The 24,263-nt window shown below is 39.8% G+C and overlaps 2 protein-coding genes across 6 annotated transcripts in view; one reads left to right on the forward strand and one right to left on the reverse strand.

Moving 5' to 3' along the window:
• Positions 1-2,962: 2,962 nt before the first annotated feature.
• ACP1 (acid phosphatase 1) lies at positions 2,963-23,528 on the reverse strand. Of its 2 annotated transcripts, none has more exons than XM_038131772.1 (7): positions 23,387-23,528; positions 23,018-23,144; positions 12,124-12,197; positions 11,739-11,852; positions 7,324-7,385; positions 4,977-5,082; positions 2,963-4,078 (listed from the first exon to the last, which is right to left on the reverse strand). In XM_038131772.1, exons 2-7 carry the CDS (start codon positions 23,058-23,060, stop codon positions 4,001-4,003), a joined length of 477 nt encoding a protein of 158 aa, XP_037987700.1. In that variant the 5' UTR covers positions 23,061-23,144; positions 23,387-23,528; the 3' UTR covers positions 2,963-4,000. The 2 variants fall into 2 exon arrangements, with proteins under 2 accessions (XP_037987700.1, XP_037987699.1); XM_038131771.1 differs by lacking the exon at positions 11,739-11,852 and adding an exon at positions 11,908-12,021 and having other exon boundaries at positions 23,387-23,501.
• Positions 23,375-24,263, forward strand: part of SH3YL1 (SH3 and SYLF domain containing 1) — a 48,315-nt gene continuing 47,426 nt past the window's right edge. For all 4 annotated transcript variants that reach the window (XM_038131767.1, XM_038131768.1, XM_038131769.1 and 1 more), the window contains exon 1: positions 23,375-23,505. In XM_038131767.1, coding sequence (XP_037987695.1) covers position 23,505 — 1 coding nt within the window. In that variant the 5' untranslated portion in view covers positions 23,375-23,504. The remainder of the gene's footprint in view (positions 23,506-24,263) is intronic.

Raw genomic sequence — 24,263 nt, forward strand, 5'->3', positions numbered from 1 at the left:
ACAGGGGTGGCTTCTGGGACCATATGCCAGAAGCTTCCTCCATGTCCAGCAGAGCCAATGTCAGACAGCTCCAGGATGAACATGCTGGGCCAATCAGAAATGGTAATACCTATGGGACAACACAGTTGAAAAGGGAAAAGTTATTGCACAGTTATAATTGCAGTACAGTTGTAATTGCAGCCAGAGAAGAGCAGGGTGAGAACATGACACCAGGGTCAGTGCAGGAAGTGCTCCAGGCTCTGGAGCTGGGATTCCCCTGCAGCTCATGGTTCAGCCCATGGTGAGGCAGCTGTGCCCCTGCAGCCCATGGGGATCCACAGGGATGCAGAGATTCACCTGCAGCCCCTGGAGGAGACCCACACCAGAGCAGGTGGATGCCTGAGAGGAGGCTGTGACCCTGTGGGAGGCCCGTGCTGGAGCAGGGTCCTGGCAGGGACCTGCAGGGCTGTGGAGAGAGGAGCCCACGCTGGAGCAGGTTTGCTGGTGGGACTTGTGACCCTGTGGGGGACCCAGGCTGGAGCAGCCTGTTCCTGAGAGACTGCTCTCTGTGCAAGAGTGATCCACGCTGCAGCAGTTTGGGGGGGACTGGTGCCTGTGGGATACAGAAGTTGGAGAAGTTCATAAAGAACTATTTCCAGTGGGGGGGGGATGACCCCATGTTGGAGTAGGGGAAGGACTCCTCTCCCTGAGCAGCAGCAGAAACAACCCATAACTCCCATTCTCATCTCCCTGCACTGCTGGGGGAGAAAGAAGAGCTAGAAGGAGGAGCAGAGGAAAGGTATTTTTAAAGTCTTATTTTACTTCTCATCACCCTGCTCTGAATTTGTTAGTAGTAATTTCAGTTAAGATCCCCAGCATGAGTCTGTTTTGCCCATGACACTATTTGGTGAGTGACCTCTCCCAGTTCTTATCTCACTCCATGAACTCTTCATTTTATTTTCTGTCCCCTGTCCAGTTGTAGAAGGGAGCAAGAGAGAGGCTCTGGTGGGTGCCTGGCCTTCAGCCAGGGCCAACCTACTACAATGAACCACTCTTATCTAATACTGGCATTTACAGGTTCCATTCTGTCCTCAGTTTGAACCACAAGATGTAAAACCAAAACCAAACATGACCCTCCCCACCCTGAGAATGACAGGAGCTGAGATTCTGGAAACTGACACTTCAGAGCCTTCAGCATCCAACTCTTCAGAAGAAAAGATGTCAGAAGACAAAATCCCATCCTGGAACGTGGCTGTATTTAGCAGGGGAGAAGTACATATTTTTATTTGCTTTCAGTGATGACTAAATGCTAAGTTCCATGTCTCAGTGAAGGCAATACATGCCTGCAGAAAACATGGTTGTTAAAGGAATCAACTTGTATGGGATTCACTTAAGCTGCTCATCTGCAATAAACGTGGGTGGAACTCTGTCCTTTGCTGTGGTTCCACTGACCAGACCACAGGCTAATACTTAACATGGGAGTTTAAAATATTGTGAAGCTTTCTTCTCCTAGTAGAATACCCAAAACTGGCTAAACAAAAACCTTCTCAAAAATCTCCTTGTAAAAGGGAAATAACAACTTAATATTTAATCAATTAATATAAATTAATCCCCTAAAAGTTTTCTCTAGATTTAGCAGAAGTCATCATGCTTTGACAGAAAACACACCTATACTAGACTATAGCAGACTTTTTTTTAGTCTTAACTTTACCACTTATAACAAGCTGTGGGGGCAGGGAGGGAGAAACAGGAGTCAGTTCTGTATTTTTTCATTCAAAATTACATTTTTCATGAGTGGTATTTTGGATGTGTGAGCGCTTAGTCATCTGTATGATACATGACTTGTCTCTTAATCCTGTTTTCACTGTTTTTCCTTGAACCCAAATCATGATTCTGTGTAACTGTCCTTCCTGAAGGCAATCCCTGTTCTTTATTCTGGGCTTCTACAAATTTGTATAAAATATCATAGTACTGCTTCCCCTCTTCCATTAAAAAAACCCTACTAATTATAAAAATAAACCAACCAGCTTATTCTTCCTAGTAGAGGTGGTGAATTATTAAGTCACTAGATTGCTTGCTGAAAGTCTGTCTCAAGGCTGAAACTTTCAAAATGTGAACTGAATTTAACACGAGTTTCGACTTAGTATCACTTTACAGGAAGATTCCTAAGCCCAGTGAAGGTAAACAACCTTATCCTCTTATTTCCTTTGTTACCCTAGCAGCTCAAAGATAAAGATTTAAGACCTTTCAATCTTAGCCTTAATATGCAGGAAACTACAGGCTGAATTCCTACATAGCCATGAATGGGAAAGCACAAACCATCATGTTCTCATTCTTATGAGTTATTTTACTTTCACTGGAATATTTGAAATGGTCATTCTGGGAGGGAATAACACTAGATTATGCCTAAATACTTCCACCTTTGAGGTTAGTGCATCAAACCACATTTAGGATGTTTTGTCCGTAACTGCCCATCATTTTCCTCCATTTACTTTGTCAAAACATTAATAAAGAAATCAAAAATAATTTTTCCAGAGTCAGTACTTAATTGGATCTGAAATAATGTATAACTCTTTGTCCCTGAAAAGTGAAACAGCTATTAGCTTGCAATTCCTAGCCTGTTTTTAGAAGTCAAAACTGATGGTAATGCAATAAAGCACAAAGATTCTGATTTCTGTATTTAAGTATTCCTTCTACCATCTGCCTTTACTAAGCAAGTTTTGAAGTTTTATGTCTGATTGAAATTATCTTATTGAAATTAATGAGAAACCTCATTAACACAAATTCATCTATTCTACAGCAAAAGTCCCAAGAAACTTAATCCCCATTGTGAAGTCTGCAACAAACAGAGTGACACCAGGATTCCAACCTCCCCAAGAATAACATGATCTTCTGTTGAAATCCATCTCTCTCCCAGAACGTTGAACAGGTGACAAGTACAGAGACTACAAGTTTGGAAGGCAGCAAGAGACAAAAACAAGGCTAAATAAGAAAACAAATTTTATAGATCCAGTTTTATAGATGGTGTGGTAATGCTAGTTCATACCAATGCTGAGAATATACAAAACAGGAAAATCATCATGGTATCACTCATATTACTGATCTCAGTACATTTACATGTCTAAGGCAGACAGAAAGGGTGATATTCAGAAAAGCAGGCATAGACTTTTACAAAGTATTCAAATTTTGTCCAAGAGCAGAACTGTCTACTTACTGGCCTTCTGCTAATTTAGTATTGTATTACAGATGGACTGTCTTTGCACTGAACTATACTCTCAAAGAACACTTTTGACAGGCTGTATGTCCTCCTGAGTAAATCTGGAAATACTGTCTGACCCTCATGTAGGAACTGGGATTACAGCAAATTTCTCATCCATTGTATTGCATGGACTTGAATATTTTACTACCGTGAGATACAAAATGTGATTTCACATTTCAGCTTTGAGGCTGGTATGTTTTCTTCTCAAAGTAAATGCTGTGTTACATGTGCTTGTGTCAGTGTGCTAGGAACTGACCAGAAGACTAAAGGAAGACTTAGCCAGTTCGATCAGGCAGCAGATCTTTTAGTCTAGCAGGCTCCATGTCAAACAGCTTCCATCCAAAGGCTACCTAATGATACTTGGATGACACACCTAAGGTACACATCAATTATTATCTCACAGACTTCTATCGAAAGTTGACTGAAATCAACTGAGGACAAGAACCTCAGTTTAGTTAGCCTTACATATAAAGAAGCAAGGTGTTACTTTTGTAGTGTTTGTGAGAAAGCACTGTAAGAGTTTACAGAAAATTTATACTGAATTATATACTTTATAACTACACTGATGTGTGACAAAATGGTTAACCATGTAATCCAATTAAAACCGTTCCATATTTTTTCATTAGATGACAGACCAGCTAAAATACAAGTAAGTACTGAATGTAGAGGCATAATTTTACAATTTAAATACATCAATCAAGTAAACTTTACATATTTCAGAAGAAGCTAATTATTTTCTTTTAGAAATTATATGATTAAGCATTAATGATACTTCTCCAAAAATGCTTTACAGCATCTAAGACACTGCTCGTAAACAGTTTCAAAGTCCTTTTCGCTCCCCTAGAAAAGAAGAGAGGAAAAAGACTGTAAGAATAACAATAGTGGCTGAAGAGCAAATACAAATTGCAGACTGGTTTCTCTGCTGTCAGTAATGGCAAACAACAGACATTAGGAAAAAATAAAAACTGTGCAAATACTTGGTAATAGCTTTGGCATATTTCTCTCTAATTTGAGCTCAGGAATTTCTACAGACAAACTCTATGACTTTGTATTCAATAGTCCTGCAAGACTTTCCTTCAGGTATTTCTTCCACTCACTTTTGAGCCTTTTAAGTCTTTTCCTTTTTAGGTTCACACTAACCTGTCATGTTGAATTTCAGAGTTTAATGAAGCACTGTGTGGAAACAAAAAGCCTAAAACCCCTTTTTGTTTTGAACCTGCATCTCGCTAATACCATTTGCTTACCACGATACCATATTCTCTACTTCCTGGGTAATGAATAGCAATTTCTTATTCCGCTTTCCCCATGATATCAAGATTTTACAGATCCCTACTGCATCTTCATCCACTTCTGTTTCCTAAACTGAAGAATTTAAGTCTAACTGTTTGCTCTTGGCTGGCATTATTCAACTTTTTTGACCACCTGTGTCAATGGTTATGTCTCTAACTTTCCTGATCATATCCTCTTTGTAACGAGGCTGATCCAACAGGGTATCACCCAATATTGAAAATATAGGTGCACTGCATTATTTTAATTTAAATAAATTTAATAAACATAGTAACATTTTCCTTTCCCATCACAGTAATAAATAGTTTTCTTAAGTCATTTAAAAAAAAGGTCACACTTCACTTTGTGTACCATCAGATTAAGTATCATATGCTAACTATGGGATCTGGGAAGATTATACTACACACATACAATTTTTAATCAAGCCACCCAAAGAATTTCTTACACATACATAGTATGGATCTTCAATGATAAGCTGTTTCTGTGGATCATAAGTTCCAAGTAGCTCAATTTTGGCCTTGCAGTCCTTAACCTGGTTGCTTTTCCTGTTCAAATCTCTGTAGAAGAGAAAATAAAATTGTCATCTGAATTTTCCTTCAGAATTTTGGCATCAGTAAGAGATGTTCATGACCATTTCCAGACAACACAGGAAAATAACGTGTCTGGACTCCATCAATCCTGTGGACTTTATGCTGCTCCTTGTTTTTTGTTTTTCTTGTTATGTGAGGTCTTTTTTAATTGAGTATGGAAGACATGAACTGAATTCATTGCATAAATAAGCAGTCAGGCACTATACCGATAGGTTAAAAAAACTTTTTTCCAGTAAGTTCATCAAGTTCATTCTTAAATCAATCATTAGTACTTTCAACACTCACCCTTAGCTTGTATTGAACAAAAAACAATGGAAATTATCCAGGTATTTTTCCAGATGTATGAGTAAGATTCTCAAGTAAGATCTGCTCAAAGCCACTGTTTTACATTGCTATGCTCTAGCTCATGTGAAATCCTACCATATTAACAGAAATTGGTAAATCAGTGAGCTACACCTGTTTTCCTTTTGATATACTGTAGCATTTTACCAGCTGTCACATGCTCTTCTTTCTAAATTGCTTTTCATTGATTAAACATTCTAGTTTTGAGATGGCATTTTCCCTATTTGCTTAAAAATGGCCATCTGTTATCTATACTTAAAATGGACCTCTCATCACCTTCAGATTAAAGACAGCTCAGTACTATCATCTTCACAATGTACTTCCAAAACATACTAAATAATTTTTATATTACACATCTCCATACCAAATCATAATTTTACTTACTCACTATTACAAAAGGCAAAGAAATCCCTTGTGAATATTTAGCCATAACCATATCAGTTTTAAGAAATTAAATTTAAATTATTAATTCTGATGAAGAAATGAATTTCAGATAGTTTAGAAACAGCAGTGAGACCACGGTACTGGTTTTGCTTGAAGAAAAATCAGAGATCCTCTATCAAGCTATTGCTTGAATTTGCAGATTTTTCAATAAATTCTCTAACCTTCTACTATTAAAAAAATGTCAGACCACCTTCTTAAAGGTTTTTGGCATAACTCTTAATGAACAGGAGAGGGTCAGATGGCTCTGGTACTAAAGAAAAAACATGTCCCAAAACTTCTTTTTCTGACAGGCATTCCATCAACACCTGGAATCAGCTTGCCCTCTGAGAGCTACAAATAAGCATTCCTAGGCAAGACAGCTGAACTCAGTGCAAGCTAAAGGCAAAACTTTATCACAGCAGCAGCAATATCCCTGTTATAGTTCTGACATTTCTTCTGCTCTAGAGCTCATATCATATAAATTGTTAATTCAAATTTCTGTTTAAGAATTCAAGTGAAAATTGAAGGAAGCCTTGTCACGTCATTGCCTGAGACACTGCAATCAAGCCAAGTGTTACATGCCCCTCATTCATGAAGGCTGTGGAAGAGAGCTTATTCAAGACATTCTAGAAAATTCAACAAAATCATACTTATTTCAATTAAGTGGTGCTGCTTCTAGAAGACTTTATGTGCTACTAATAGGGTCTTTATTTAGGTTTTGTCGTTGGTTCTGGTGGTTTGGGCCTTTTTAAACTAACTTGACAATAGCCCTTACAAGCACTTTGACACTTGTAGTTTATTAAATTCAGCTCCTTAATCCTCATTATGTATGCAATTGAGCAGAAATTTTGCTAGTGATATCCAAAATTTTACACTAGGCAGCTACTTAACAAGATCTTTCTTAAGGACACTTAGCTAGAGCACAGCTAACAATAAAACAAGACTTCCCCAAGCTAACAACCTTGCTAATTTCAGAGTTCCCTCTCTTTTTCTATATAAAAGAGAAAAAAAACAACCAAAAACCAAAAAAACCCACATCATATTTAATCCCTTCCAAGTTCCCAGTTTGTCTTTTAATTGCCATGCAATTAGAAAAACTGATCACTTCAATCAAGACAGTAAGTACATCTTCATTCTTAATTATACAGGCATCAGCTGTATACAGCACAAAGTAACTAAATTTCCATGTCCTTCATCCTTGAGTGGCATGTATCACATAAATAAACCACTGAGTACTGGCTCAATAAACTTATTAAAAGTGAAGAATCCATCCATTAGCACATTATTCACATACATGTAAAAAAGAAAAAAAAAAAAAAAAACCTAAACAAAAAAACCCCAACATAAGCTAAGCAGTAAAATGTGACATCTGTCTTCAAAGTGACTTATGAGACATCACTACAAGTAATCCATATGAATCTGTTCCATTTCTTCATACATTACCTTAGATTGCTCTCATCCATACAAAGTATATGATCAAAGGTCTGGAAATCCTCTTTAGTAATCTAGAAGTAAAAACAGGTGCTTTAGCCTACAAACTGCATTTGATTAATGAAGGGGGGAAAAAAAGTGTTTTCAAATTCTGTAGCTATAATTTATTAATAAAAGACACAGGTGGAAAGAATAGAACTGAACCTTTATACAATTTTACAATAACTTACAACATTTTAAATATATTCCACCATGATTATTTATCCATTTCTGCAAGTATTCCACAAAAAAACAAACCCAAGTCAGCTACTTAACCAACCTTCTGTATTTTTCTTCTTTTACATTTCATGCATCAACTTAGAACATCATTAAAAACAACATTTCTAGTACTTTTCAACCAATAAAACTAAAGCAATTTCCAATTATGGAAACCCTGCAATAAAATGGTTAAAAATAAAACAGAAAAATTACTTTCTTGATAGGACAACAAAAATGAAGGTAACCTGGAATCACTGCAGTACTTCAAATCTAGAAATCTGCCAATGCACAAGAGCATATACCAAGTGAAACTTAAAGCTGAAGTATGATGGCATGAGTTACCATCTCTTAAATAAAACAAATGCATCCACAGGGTCTTAGACCATGTAAATTCACAACATTTGTAGTATGATGTGAAAAATCTGGGATCTATTGTACATCTTCCTACCATCGTATTATCTGTTCTTTTTCTTTCTTGTAATTTATTGACTTTTAAACATGAGTACCAATTAAGTTCAGAGACCTGAGTTCAAGTCATGTAGGCAAACACACCAGATAAACCACTGACTTAAACACTAATGTCATCTTCTTGTTTTAAGGATGGCTGGAGATGTTTGCCAGTTGTCATTTTATTTCAGTTTACATGTAAGCCTCAGTTTAGGGCAAAATCTTCCCAGACCATGCCCCCAGTGCTGGTATAAGATATCTGAACCAGGTGTCCATAATGACGATGAAGAAATGGAATAAAATTTTTAACATTAAGAGTTCACTTTAAGACTGTCTTTCATGTATAATCCTGTGTGAAGCATCATAACCAAGAAACTTGGGAAGGTTGTTCAGAACAGGTTTTCTGGCAGGCATCCCTACAAAGGTTGGGCTAGAGAAGTGAGTAAGCAAGGAAACAGCCAAAAGGCAAAATACATTATCCTGTAAGTCAAAGTTTTAACCTATAAAAAATATTTATGTATTAAAAAAAAAGGTTTAGCTGGAAAAACAGCCACATTTTTTTTGTGCGAACAGCAAATAGATACTGATTAAGCTCCCATAACAGGCAGCAAGAAAAGACAGACAGAAGTTATCATCAGAATAAAGCCATAAACGAAACATTACACACAAAGAAAACTGACACGGAAATGTCAGGAATGCACATGAAAAGAAAGGGTTAATGATGAAAACTAATGCAGACTTGTTTATTTTCACTGTAAAAATATTTGCTGTATTCATGCAGTGCCTCTGACCTATGAAAATATTTTGCAGTGGAAATAGCTGTGTTTTCCTGGCAAATCTAATCAGGACTTCTACAAGCTGCTTCTGATTGCTCTACACAGCTGAACACTTGCCCCTGTGAAAATAAGAGGGCACCATTTCTTTGCTGTACAGACAAATGGAAGAATAAACTAAGAACACTTGACAATGTGACAGTTATTACCCTATGACCACCACTAATACAGTTGCAAATGCAGCCCTAAAACCAAGGTTACCCTTTGGCTTGTGCTTTTAAGCCATAACACAGTCACTTAAAAAAAAAAAAAAAAAGCTTTAACTGAGCAATCTCCAGTGAACTGAAGGTACTCCTCAAAACTACTAAAACTAGCACTTTGGGGGATTAAATTGAGAATGTAAAATTTAGATACATTTTGAGAAGTGTAGTGGAGAGTAGTCAACTTTGGATGAAACTACGCAGATAACAATAATTTTACATTTTAAAAATGCATGTAACAATTATTAAATTATTAGTGAAACATTTCCCTTTATTTACAGAAGGAAAATCTCATTTTCTGCTGAAACCCATGGAGAGGTAATAAACCTCAAGTTTACCCAGTTGTGAAACAGTATTTAATACAACCTTCTTCTAATCTCAATTTCATATTTAAAGCAAATGCATGGTATGAGTCATATCAAAATCAATTTTTGCCTCAGCATGAAGAAAAGTGAAAATTATTAAAACCTTTCTGGCTTGTGCATGAAGAATAAGACCTTAGAGAATTTCATACAGCAACCTGCCATTAGCTAAAATGATAACAACTTTATTTTATATATAAATATATATATTTGTTTTTATACTTCACTTTTAACTTAGAATATCACTGTACATGATGGTAGGACACGACCAATTTAATATTCTCTTTTACATAAACCATTCTTGTAGTACTGAATTTTAAAAAAAGCTAAAATCCATGATTATCATAATTATGCAAAAAATTACATGACAGAAGGTGCCTTTCATTGGGTGGGTAACAATTTTCCACAGGACTGAAGAGGATAATTGTACAGTACTTCGAAGGCAACAGAAGATAAATCCCTACTCTCTATTTCTGCAGCTTCTGTTATTAAATCTTCCTTAATCTGTTCTGAAACAAGTGTCACACAAAATTCTATCCTTAAGTTTGTCTCTAAAAGTGAAGCAAATACACTTCCATTTTTACTAACCTGACCACTCTGAAAAGTCCTGTTCTACACTGTCAAGTACCTCTTTTTTCAGAAGTACCAAAAGACCATATCAGGTCCGCAGTTCAGAGAATCAACAGCAACCATCTGACAGAAGTTTAGGAAAACAAAAAAAAATAAATTTGGAGTTACGTTGTTAACATCAGTGCAAAATAAACAGTTACCTGCAGTTCAGGGATTTGAAGATTTTCCTTACAAAGGAAACTATGTGTACTGGAATGATTTAGACAAATTTTCATCCTGTTAAGTCTTTCATTTTATTGTCTCATTTTTAAAATTTTCTTTCCCTGTATATGTAACATTTTAAGAACTTCTGATTGAAAAATCTCTTTCGTTTGCCAGAACGTATAAGCAAATGCCTTCATTAAAATGTTTTCATTCCTTCTCTCCTAAAGGAAGATACAAAGATTTGCTTCAAGACAGAGGATCAACTTGGTTTGGGTCCTTTGTTTTAATTTAACTGCTCATAAACCACTCTAGGAATACCTAGATGAACAGCTCTCAACTTTCCAAGGTGCATCTTCTAGGAAGACAAACATGTCACACTACTGTGATGACCGAAACACTGACTGAATGATTTCAGTACCATTTAGCTTGTATATTGACAAATAATGATGTTTGTAAGAACTGATAAACAGTAAATGCAGATGTTGTAACAGGAAAAGATCTCAACAGACTTTTGCAGTGATTATTAGAATAGTAAATTATTGAAAAATCTGAAATGGTGCTGTGCTTAATTCTGTTTCACATAAACAGAGATTAACATCAGGAGAGGTCAGCAGAGGGCAATTGACTAATTGAGAGAATTTATTTTTCAAAGTCAAAAATCTAAACATGTAGTCTTTGAAAAGTGAAGAAAGTAAATATGACCTCAGTGAGGTCTAGAAAAATTCTGAAGGGAACAGAAATGTAAGATAATAACAAGACTACTTGATCTTTTGGTCAATACAAAAACTAGTGGTGTAAACTCAAACTAAGTAAAGGTCAAGCCCTAAAGGAATATCTTATATCCAGAGAATAGTTAACTGAAGTAAATTATGTGCATTTATATGAGTGTCTGAATGATTTAAATAGATGCAGACACATTTACTTCCAATCTCTCTGGAATTCAGTATGGAAATACATGTTCTTTTGTTAATGAAAACATATAAGTTTAGGTAAAACTTAGAGGACTTCACTAAGTGGCAAACCTGCCTTTGACTTTAGAATGCTTCAAGGGTATGTTTTGCTCTGAAGTTACCACCAACTGTGCTACTAATCTTGGATTTGAGTGCTTTCATTCTAATTTTGCACTCCAGATATTTTTAAAACATCTACAGGCAAGCGCAGAAGCTTTTTGTAATGGATTAAGAGGTATTCTACTTCTTTTTGGACCTGCTAAATAAATACACAATTCCTTGCTGAAGGATGCATCACAGATTACTAAAGTAAGTCCATTTTTAAAAAGCATTTTAAAATGCTCAAAATACTAAACATTTGGAGGCAGGAGTTTTCTATAATGCAGAAACTGGTTCAATGCTTTCCACTTACACTTCCAATGAACCTTAATAACAAAAAACTCATTAAGCTCAATTAGAAGAGTTAAGCCACTCTGGAGTCATTTAAAAAAATGCTCAGACTATTTATTTACTACTTGATGCTTAACCATGCATTGGTCAAATGACTTCTGTGATTGCAATGGTTAGGGGTATGAATAAGGAAGAAAATATACTCTCTTCTACCTGTCGTGCTTTATGTGCTGTCTCAATGCCATGATTTCTTAGACAACTTAAAGCCCTTGAATCTGGGAAGCGCCCCACGTTCCAGTCTGAAACAGCGGCACTGTCTGTCCTCCACTGTAACAACAAAACAAATACATATACAGATTTAAAGAAAATTAAGGTACAGTACCTGCCTGGCAATATGATTCATGGTAATGCCATGCTTCTTCATGCAATTCTGTCCTCGATAGTCAGGAGAGCTTCCTATTTCATAGGCAGATGTCGCTGCACTGTCTATCCTCCACTACAGAAAAACAAATTCATATTTTTATTTTTCTTTCCTCACTGCTTATATTCTGACTGACTGTGAGACAGTTATTTCTTGAAACAGAAATCAATAGCTTACCTTATGTTCAAGCTTCTCATCAGTTACAAGTTTTCTGAAAACTGCTTCAGCTATTGGAGAGCGACAGATGTTTCCTACAGAAACAAGAGATTCAAGTGAATTTTCAGACTATTGAAAACAAAAAAGCAGTAATTGTGTGTTTTTTTCAGCCCAGATCAGATTAAAGATTTTTATTTACTGAAATAGAATGCAAATTGAGTATGTGAGAACCCTGAATCCTGCGCCTGGGTTGGGGCAATCTCCAATATCAGTAGAGACTGTGGCATGAAGGGAGTAAGAGGAGCCCAGTGGAGGACTTGGGGACACTGGTGGGTGAAAAGCTGGACAGGAGCCAGCAGAGCGCAGCTGCAGCCCAGAAAGCCAATCATATCCTTGGCTGTATCTGAAGCAGCACGGCCAGCAGGTGGAGGGAGGGGATTCTGCCCCTCTACTCAGCTCTCATGAGACCCCACCTGGACTAACGCATCCAGTTCTGGGGCACCCAGCACAAGAAAGACATGGAGCTCTTGGAGTGGGTCCAAACGAAGGCCACAAAGATGATCTGAGGACTGAGCACCTCTGAGAGAGAACTGAGGATGTGCAATCTGAAGAAAAGGACTGGGGAGATCTGACCTTACTTCAAGCTTTCTATATATAAAGGGGGCTGTAGTGATAGGACAAGGGACAACAGTTTTAAACAGAAACAGAGAACAAGAATAAACAAGAACTGATTTTTTTTTTTTTTTTTACAGTGAGGGTGGTGAGACATTGGAACAGGCTGCCTAGAGAAACTGTGGTGCTCCATCCCTGGAAACGTTCAAGACCAGGCTGGATGGGGTTTTGAGCAACTTGGTCTAGTGGAAAGCATCTCTGCTTATGGCAAGACATTGCAACAGATGAGATGACCTAGCTGATGATCTTCTCCCACCCAAATCATTCCAGGATTCTGTACTATCCACCGGTGTACTGAACAAGTCCAAAACACAGCCACCATCATTGTGAAAATGTAGTGAAATGGCTGAACAACCTGCAGTAAAAACACTCTTGTTAACTGAAGTCAAGTCACTACAGGTCAAACTGAGCCCTCATCAACAGCAGCATCCAGAAACCAATTCTAATCCCCAAAACTGAATTCAAGTATACAAGCTCTAAAAACATCACAGCAAGAAAAAAAATCTGAACTTTTTTTGCCCAAAATACAGAGGATTAAGAACAAAATCTAACACATGGCAAAGCTAAAATGCTGTCAACCAGCCAACAGTTAGGATATTTCTTAAAATACCTTAACAATCTTCCCTTCCAATGGCCTCCAACTGCCCTAGCCACTGGAGATGACCTTATTTTCAAAAAGAACCTATTTCATCAATGAATTACAGCTCTATTAAAAAATTAAAAATAATGGATCTGCAGCTTATTTGTTCTGAAACTGTAACCACAACTGTAACAATCTATGGCAGACCTCTTAAAAATGCATGCAGAAATTTGTATTTGAAAAGAATGACGTGTCTCAACAAAAAGAAAAAGCCTTTTCAACTATTACTTTAGCTCTTTCTACCTTTTCATCCTGGAGAAACTTTCAGTAACTAGATGGATATTGATAATGTTTGATTTGTCATGCAGATTGCAGTAACTCATACACAAAAATCTTCCATTCCCATCAACATAATGTGTAACTTTGCTCATCTCTGATTTTTGAGCAGGTAAGTATAAAACACCAGAAATGGCAAAACTCATCTTTGTACCCTTAAATTAATCACTCTCCTACTACTGATTAAATTCTTTCCAAATCTCAAACTGTAAAAAAAAACCAAAACAAAAAAAACCAAAACAAAACAAAGAAAAAAACCAAACCAAAAAAAAAAAAAAAAAAGAGCAATGAACAAGGCTAAATTTCCATCAGCAAAAAGAAATTTTCACATTTTCACTTAATCTCATTTTTAAACAAAACAGCAAGGTAGATACTTCATTGCTAGAGAGAAGCTGCTATGACCTGGGCATTTAATAACTTGTTGTCACTCATCAACTAAAAAAATCACAAAGAGGGAAGTGAAGGTCTGAAGCAACACAAATTGACTATCAAAGATTTAGAGAATATCAAATCAACTAAATGGCAAAAGGAACAGGCTAACCACTGAAAAACTGACCTTGCCAAAAGATTAACTGAGTTCTGATGTCATCAGATTTTATTCCAGGAGAAAATATACTAATTCTATTGTTGAATTAGTTTATTTCATGCACAGAAATGAAATCAGTCTCAGAAGAAAAATAAAACAGGAAAATTTTGGGGCTCCCTATGTGGTTAAGTGAGAAAATAAGTTAATACTATTAATTATGTAAATGGTTAAAATAAGGTAATAAAATAAAAAAAATAATCTCAGTTTTTGAGTGAGTTAAGCATTAAACAGTACAATTTCAAAACATGGTAACATACAGCACAAGGCAGAAAATAAACTTCATATCAATGAACTAAATTCTTTGATATTGCAAGCCTATACAGCATCACTCCTCTTACAATCACATCAAGCTCCATTTTAAAAAGCATCATCTATCTTAAAAGGCTATTCCAGATACTAATTTCCTGTGGCACCATAAGATCTTCCAGTTTCAACTTAGTATGTATTCCTGGAACTCTCTGCTCATCTGATCTTGGTTAACATCAGTCTGTCTTTCCTTCAACAGATTCAAAACCCTTGCCAAGCATAGCTGTGCTAAACTAAACAAACAGAGCTCTCAGTCTCTTCGTGAAATTAACTGACCTTATCTAATCACTCCAGTTAAGTCAGATCTGCACTTCTTCTAATTTGAATTTACTTTTCTTGAATACTGACAAACAAAACGACAGATTAGACTACGGGAAAAGTTTGTTCCCATTTCTTTTGTAAATAAAAAAAAGGGTCTGTAATATGTACTTAATGTTTTTGAAAATAACCTGAGAACTTCTACAGTCACCTCTGACTCATTCACGAGTATCAAATTTATGATTATAACCCCCTTCTCCTAATTTGTCCATTCCCTCTCTTTCTTTGTTACTTCAAATAGGTGGTCTTTAAGTCTTTTTTTCTAAACATTCTGCTTCCATTACACCAGCTGTGGAGGCCATCCATTTCTCCCTGAACAAAATTTTCTCTCTGTATGAATGATCCCACACAATTGTGCATGAACAGTAACCTTCATTACCACACTCAACATTTCAGTAAAAAGCAATGATTAATATTCTTGGACCTTGTAATTCATTAACTAACTCCCAAAATTTCAAAATGGTGGTTTTGAAATAAATCCCTCATGGCTTTTTTCATTTCTTTAGCCTTCTGCTCACATAGATTGAACTTGTTCCAAATTTTCACTCTTCTACAGTTTGCTCACTTCTTAAAATAAATGCCATAAATATAATCTTTAATGATATCATATAAAATGCCATAATGAACAGCACCATGATCACCCTTGATTAAACATATTAACTACCACTTCTAGCAGTACCTAGAAACTTCAGTTGTATCACTTTTGAAACCAACACTTAACCCAGTTTGTGACTTAAAAATTCACATCTTCCCTGATGACACGCTCCAGATATTAGCAGAGGTATTAACACTGTTAGGGAACTTAAAGCAGCATTTAAATCTATTCTGGGGAACTATGGACAGAATCACAGAACTGACTTAACAGAAGCTCTTTTCCCCACATACTCTGCAATATTATTTTCATCTTAAACAACTTTTACCCATGCTACTCCTTGCAACTGTTATCACTCATCTCAAGACTCATGTAAAGCTCTACCTTATCCCACTAACATATGCAAACTTAATCCCTGTTTTCCAGTCACTTTCCTCACTAATTTCCATCCATTTTAGATACAGTTGTACATCCCATATTGGTCTTTCCAGGCTCTGCATCTTCCCAGATTTACAGTATTTCCTAAGTTATGGACTGACAGATGTATTAGGAGAATGGAGAAATTTCACAAAAATAATCATAGGGCAGTTACCTTCCTCCTTGGACTTGAACCATTTTCCTTAAATGTTATCACATATTACCTTCACTACCTATCCTCCTCTAGTGTTCCCTTCTTTGTTGTATTTCCAACTGATCTGATCATGCTGGCTTTATGTAGAAGGCAGCAGTATTCAAGTTCTCAAAATCTCCATCTCCTCCCTTCATGTTTTGCATATCAAGTTCTTTAAGTTGTAGTGACATTTTCAATCATAGAAAACTAGCGCCCAAGGTAGCCAGAGTCCACCTACTGAAATTAATCCTACAAAACATCTCCACATACAGTGATTCAAGGACAAGAGATTTCAATCACAGAATCAGTACTGGAACCATTTGTCAATCACTTTTAAGAAGTCATGTTTTCACATTCATTTTCTAAGCACAAGGCTTCCAGTGACAGTGACCTAAGCCAACATCTAATTTTTTGAGTTCTTACTCCCATCTCTGCACTAATCGTTGACCCACCCCAGACAGAAATGGAAGCTCTGCTTCTACTGGCAGGAGAGAGAACTTGACTCCATTTCATGCTCAGTTCCATTGCCCATCTCTGACTATGCTGATCCAATCACTTAGTCTCTAAAGTGGTTTTGTATCTTAAATGTTCCTTATTCAGCTCTCTACTTCTTTCAGAGTTTTCCCAAATGCAAACAAATGCTTTTCCTTTGTTCCTTTCTTTTGCTGTCTGCTGTTAGTAACAAAAGTTTTACAAGTTTTCATCCTCTCACATGCAAAAACCTGATTTTTATTCTACTTATGTTTCCATGAATGGTCACTTAATCCAAGCCACTGGAATGATGCTTCCCATCCTTTACACCACTCATCAGGTCCCCTTCATAAGTGTTTAAAACGGACTGGTCACTTTATTATGTTCTGTACTCAAATTCCTGTCAGAACTTCATCACAAGTCCTAGTTCTTCCCATCTTGTCACACTCAGCATTCAATTACTTTTGTGAGGAAACATTCAAGGCACAGATTTCAGTTCAGATTCCCTGGTTTTTGCATTCATGTGCATGTATGCGCGTGTCTCAAAAAACCTTCCCTGCAGCGAGAATAATTATTCAACTGCTGGTACATCATGTTTTTCTAATAAACCCAAAGATTTATAAGGAAAACAGAAGTTTTCAGCACATAAGCACCTAGTTACAACAATCAGACCCTTAACATATTTTAAGCACAGATCTTGTTTTTCAATTCCAAGATTACTTTTACAACCATGCTTTCAACCCCCTAATACTTCTGCATCATTTTGAAACTCAGATTAAATAAAACACTGTATTCTTACAGCTATATTACCAATACCACATAGAAGAAAAGTCATTTTCCTTATATTTATCTAGCATTCTCTTTATTAAAACAAGACATTTCTTTTTGTCAACATGCCAAGAATCCTCATCACAGCAACTGTTTTTCATCACTTCTTCAATGTATTACCCAACCTATTGCTTTCCTGTTCTGCAGCTATAAATAGCATTTTGTCCCATGAAACCTAGTATTTGGCTATATCCAAACCCACACAATGAATTGTGACACCTGAACCAAGAAACTCAAATCTCTCTGTAACTGTCATCTAATGCCCTCATACCCACTAAGTTAGTTGCCATTTCAAAAGTGATTTTATGCAGTCTAGATGCCCAGGGACAATAGTCATACTCAGAGATTCACAACAAGCATTAATCATCTGAAGATCTAGCCAAATCCACTTTGCCCAACAGTACACCCATCTTGCAACTGCTCCTCCATGTCTGGAGGAGATCAGAAAGCCAGTGCCTGGTCTAAGATGCCCAGTCAACTTGCTGTGTTATAGTGGAGAAATCATCAGAGAGAAAGAGGCAGACTTACATAACATAGCAACATATTAAGCCCATTTCTGGAGCTCAACTATTAATTACATGAGCTATGTAAGTGTAAAATGAGCAAACTGCATTTTGATTCACCTACACTTTTAATTCTTTCTTTGCTTAAATGAAAAAATAATATCTTCTGGTGCCTTTTCATATGCTGTAATTACATATGTTGCTGGGTATTTCAATTATTTCTCCGTGATAAGGAACCCTTATCATTAATGTAGTTATGCACATTAACTAGATTGTGTTTTGTTGTGTAATGACTATCTGCTTATTTCATTACAAACAAAGAACACAATCAATACATATTTAAATAATAGGTTTCTTTCAAAACAATGTAGAAAGAAAATGTAGTTTTTCACGAAGAAGTGACCTTTCTGGAATCCACTCTCAGTAGGTGTGGCAAACTTTAAAATTAATGTACTGCATTAACCAACACTACAGTTAAATGCAGTTCTAGAAATCTGTTTAGTACTCTTTTCAGCAATAATCTCAGCTATTATTCCTCGTAAAATTTAGGAGGAAAAAAGTATCACTCTTGAAAAATAACCAAAAAAAATTAAGCAATCTTAAAGCAGGAACAAGAAACAAGCTGCCTACAAAATTTAACTGAGAAGAGTATATTTCACTGGAAAAAAAAATAAAGAAGTGCTTATCATGTCAATTAGCTTTTCACACCGCATATCACTAAGGTTTTTTTCATAACCCACTAACACAGAAGAGGAAATTTAAAAGCTATTTACAACATTTTATTAACATAATCCATCCTATTAACATTGGTACTGATTGGTACTTGTGCACTCTTTCCTCAGGCCTAATAATTAATTAATATAAACAATTATGTTACACTAGAAAGAGATCCAGCATTAGAACATGGTTATAGTGCAAATCACCACTGTGGGCTTACACAACCACACGTATGAATTGTTTCACAAAATCACGGAACAGTTTAGGTTGGAAAAGACCCTGAAGATCACATCTGACTGTTAACTTAGCACTGCCAAGAGCCCCACTAACTCATGTTCTTAAGCACCACGTCTACGCATCTGTTAAATACCCATGCAGCCTCAACTACTTCTCTGGGCGGTGCCTTCCAATGCTTGACAACCCCTTTGTGATGAAATTTTTCCTAATAACCAATTTAAACCTTGCCTGGAACAACTTAGGGCCATTTTCTCTCATCTTGTCTCTGTTAACTTATTTTAGGTATTGTAGAGAGTGGTAAGGTCTCTCCTAAACCAACTTCTCTCAAGACTAAACAACCCCAGCTCCCACAGGTGTCCTTCAGACTTGTGCTCCAGACCTTTCACCAGCTTTGGTGCCCTTCTCTGGACACACGCCAGCACTTCAATGTTTTTCTTGATTGAGGGGCTCAGAACTGGACACAACACTTGAGATGCAGTCTCACCAATGCTGAGCATAGGGGGACAATCCCTGCCCTGGTCCTGCTGGCCACACTATTGCTGACACAGTCCAGGATGACATTGGCCTTCCTGGCCACCTGGGCACACAGCTGGCTCACATTCAGCTGTGGTCAAGGAGCACCCCCAGCTCCTTTTCCACAGGGCAGCTTTCCAGCCACTCTGCCCTCAGCCTGCAGCACTGCAGGGGGTGGTGTGATCCAAGGGCAGGACCCAGCACTTGGTATGGTTGAATCTCGTATTGTTGGATTCGACCCAGCCTGTAAAGCTCACTCTGCAGAGCCTTTCTACTCTCCAGATCAACACTCCCACTCAGCTTGGTGGTGTCTGTGAACTGACTACAGCAGCCCTCAATCCCCTCGTCCAGATTACTGATTAAGATATTAAACAGGACTGATCCCAACACTGAGCCCTGGGGAACCACTACTCATGACCAGCTGTCAGCTGGGTGTAAATCCATTCACCACTACTTTGGGCTCACACATCCAGTTTTTTACCCAGGAAACAGTGCACCCATCCAAGCCCTAAGTAGCCAGTTTTTCCAGGAGAGTGCTGTGGGAAATGGTGTTAAAGGTTATAGTGAAGTCCAGGTAGACAACCTACCTCTTTTTCTCATCCACAAGGCAGGTCACCTGGTCATAGAAGATCAGGTTGTTCAAGCCTTTCCTAAACCCATCCTGGTTGGGCCTGATGTCCTGGTTGTCCTGTGCCACATGATGGCACTCATGATCATCTGCTCTATGACCTTTCCTGGCACAAACACCAGGCAGGCAGGCAGGCCTGCAGTTCCCCAGGTCATTCTTTCAAACATTCTTGTAGATGAGTGTCACATTTGCCAACCTCCAGCCAACCACAACCTTCCCAGCTGACCAGGACTGATGGTAAATGATTGAAAGTGGCTCAGTGAGCACTGCCAGCAGCTCCCTCAGTGCAGGAAACATGGCTGGAAAGCAGCCTGGCAGAAAAGGCCTGGAGGTGCTGGCTGACACCCAGCTGAGAGCAGTGTGCCCACGCGGCCGAGCAGACCAGTGACATGCTGGCCTGTATCAGCAATAGAACAGAATGGGGCCAGCAGGACCAGAGATTGAACAGCGATTGTCCCCCTGTACTCAGTACTGGTGAGGCCAAACCCCATCTTACCTTCAGCTCTGGCCCCTCACTACAAGACACTGAGGTGCTGCAGTGTGTGCAGAGAAGGGCACCAAGGCTGCTGAAGGGTCTGGAACACAAGTCCTGTGAGAAGCAGCTGAGGGAGGCAGGGTTGTTTAAGCTGGAGGAAAGGAGGCTCAGGGAGACCTTACTGCTCTCTACAATACCTGAAAGGAGACTGCAGACAGGCAGGAGTTGGTCTCTTCCCAGGCCACTCGTAAGAGAAGAAGAGGAAACGGACTCAGGCTGCACCAGGGGAGGTTTGGGTTGGACAGCAGGAGGAAATTTTTCACTGAAAGCGTGGTTAAGAATTGAAAGGAGCTGCCCAGCAGGGTGAGGGAGTCCTTGCCCCTGAAGTGCTCAAGAACCAACTGGATATGGCACTTAGTGCTATGGTTTAGTTGACAGATTGGTGTTTGGTCAAAGATTGGACTTGATGATCTTGGAAGTCTTTTCCAAGCTTAGTGAATCTGTGATTCTGTTCTGTGAATCTGCCATACTACTGCCCATCCCTGTTTTCCACCTCAGGGAGCTGGTACACAGAGACAACTGGTCTGTGTTCAAGACTGAGGCAAAGAAGGCATTAAACACCTCAGCCTCTTCCTCATCCTTTGTCACTGTTTCTTCCTGCATCCAATAAAGACGGAGATTCTACTTAGCCCTCCTTTTGCTGCTGATGTATTTATAAAAATATTTTCTTGTGTCTTTTATGGCAGTAAACACTTTAAGTTCTAGCTGGGTTTTGGACCTTCTAATTTTTCTCCCTGCGTAACTCCATGACATCCTTTAGTCCTCCTGAGTTGCCTGTCCCTTTTTCCAAAGCTCTTTTCTTCCTTCAGTTCCAGCCAGAACTGCCTGTTTAGCCAGACCAGTCTTCTTCTCCACTGGCTCACCCTTCAGCACATAGGGATGGTGATTACCACTGTCCTTAGAACATCATGTTTGGGAAGGAGGATTCGTATTAATTAAGATTTTTATACAAAAACATCTGTAGAGACCACTAGCTTCTAAACACACACCAACTGATAATCCCTTACTAAAGGATGTTTTCTCTGGATTATTATTAGGGGTTGATTTTACTCAAAGGTAAACATCAGAACATATTTCAGAAAACTAAACTCTTATTTTGCTATTCAACTAATCAGCACATCTCCTATTACAACAACAACAAAAAAAACAGTCAGCAAAAAGCCCAAACATTAACTAAGGGTTTTGCAACAAACCTGGCAAACTGCCAGGGGTTCACAGCACATAGGTAAGATTAGAGGGGCTAGGAAGCAGATAATGTTAACAGCCCTCCTAGACCAGAGCAGAGAGCCAGCCAGCTTGTTATGGCCTGAAGAAGGCAGAAGTTTAGAGAAAGCATGTACAAAATGGGGCATGGCTCTGTAATCTATGTAGTCAGGTCAGCTTTATTTGTGATTACCTTGTATACCAGTAATTGATTGTCCTAAACTCCAGAAAAGCATTCAGGTGATTTCTGATCCCATCTACACCTCTGTTTTCTGGGACTTTGCATGACAAGATTTACAACTTAACCATACAAAATATCAATAAAATAAAGTTTCTTATTTCTTCATTTTGATAGCCTTTCAAAAAATCTTATTCTTTTCATTCTCATTCCATACCAGATCAAGAATTTCATTTTTAGATCACAACAGATCAGCCTCCACTAAGTTCTTTTTTGTACTTAAAGTCCTACCCTTCTTTTCCTTCTCTTTACAGCAGCTCTTACATTAACTTCAGTGGTTCTCACTGTGGTTTTCTCTCCCTTTCCTGGGTCAGGTGCTCCCAACAGCAAGCCTGTGGGCAGGCTCCCTGTTCCCATCCTGCTGTTCCCAAAGCCAAGTGCTGCACAACCCATCTCAGAAAGCTGTTCAAAGCCACCTCTCCGTGCTGCCCCAAGCAGCAGCCTTAGGTCAGAGCTGGTTTGCGCATATTTAAGGGCTGCCTTCCCACACACACAAGCTTCACGTTTGTCAACACTGCATTTCACTTCCTTCACTATTTCCTACTGATTTCATAGAATCACAGAACCATTAGGGTTAGAAGGGACCTCTGGACATTATCTAGTCCAATGCCCCTGTCGAAGCAGGGTCGCCTGGAGCAGGTTACACAGGAACGCGCCCATGTGGCTTTGGAACGTCTTCAGAGAACGAGATTCCACGACCACCCCGGGTAACCTGTTCCAGGGCTCTGCCGCCCTCAACGTTAAGCCCTCCCTCGTGGTTCCTATCACAAAAAGGTCGCAGGTGTATTCCCCATTCTGTCTCCCTTCCTGGCGACTACTCCGGCCCTCCCCAACACGGCAAACCCGCGGAACCGTCCGAGGGCGGCACGCCTGCAGCACCGCGGCAGGTCCCGCACTTCCGCCGGTGCCGGCCCTCGCCTCACCGCGCTCCCGCCCCACCCCACCCCACCCCACCCCACCCCGCCCCGCCGGTGCCCTGGGCCGAGGAAGGGCGGGAGCGGCGCGGGAGCGGCGGGGGAGCGGTGTCCCTCGCCCCGCTCACCCAGGCACACGAACAGCACCGACTTCGCCTCTCCCGCCGCCATCTTCGCTCCGAGGACCTCGCGGCTGTCGCACCGCCCGCGCCTCACTTTACGGCATCACCTGTTATAGGCGGCCGTGGGACTTGCCTGTTTTGAGGGGGGGGGGGGGGGGGGGGGGGAAGGAGCGAAGTATGGAACGTGCCCGGGACAGCGGGGAGGGAGGGATGGGACCGGGCCGGGCAGTGCAGTGCAGTGCAGTGCAGTGCAGTGCAGTGCAGTGCAGTGCAGTGCCGTGCCGTGCCGTGCCGTGCCGTGCCGGTGCCGCCGAGGAGCCGTTGCCGGGAAGGGGAGCGGGCGCCTCGCAACCGCCCCTGCCCCGCCCGCCTCACCTGCGGCAGGTGCGCGGCTCGGCGGGGCCGCCTCTGCGCCGCCCAGTGAGGCTGCGGCGGCAGCGGCGGCAGGAGCAGAGGAAGCGAGGGGGAGCGGGGGAGCCCCGGCCCGGGCAGGAGTGAGTATCCGCGGGGGCAGGAGTGAGGATCCCGCGGGGCCGGAGTGAGGATCCCGCGGGCCCGGTGGGCTGGCTCCTGAGCGGGGTCGGAGTGAGGGGCCCGCGGGCCCGGGGGGGCTCCTCAGCGGGGCGGCCGCGGCGGGCACGGAGCCGCCCCCGCACCCCGCGGGCGGAGCGAACGCGCTCGTCCACCGCGGGCAGGGCAGCGCTGGCACATCGCGGCCCCCTCTCGCTTGGGGTCGCAGCATGTGCTGCGTCCTCCACGTAAAAATCTAAGAAGCGTCGAATGCGGCTCTGGCCTCGCCAGGTTGCTGGTGAAAGTGAGCACAGGGGTGCTTCGCTTTCTAGGGCAGCTCGAGCGTCTGGCTTTTAGTTCGTTTTATTTAGTTGTATTTTATATCTATGTTTAATATAGATAGGTTATGTATCCCTACTATGTATTGTAAGATATATCTATATGAATGTATATGCACATAAATTTTGATATTTATATTTTTAATTATATAATGTTTTAAGCTTTTGTGCGTATTTATTTCTATTTTTTCTGCTAGGCTGTCTTGTACATTGTATCCATGTACCTGGCTGGGTTTTGTAACACCAGCAGATGCAGCCCCGCCACGGCAGGGTGTGGCCAGGACTGGATTCCTCTGCTGCTTTTTAAAAACTTGCTTGGCTGGTCTTCTGGTCAAAATGCAGCAGCTTGGAGGTTAAATAAAAAGTGCCAGATTCTTAATTTTGTGCCAAATCTGTGACTTGCA

The sequence above is a fragment of the Motacilla alba genome, chromosome 3 (genome assembly GCF_015832195.1).
Source record: "Motacilla alba alba isolate MOTALB_02 chromosome 3, Motacilla_alba_V1.0_pri, whole genome shotgun sequence".
NCBI lineage: Eukaryota > Metazoa > Chordata > Aves > Passeriformes > Motacillidae > Motacilla > Motacilla alba.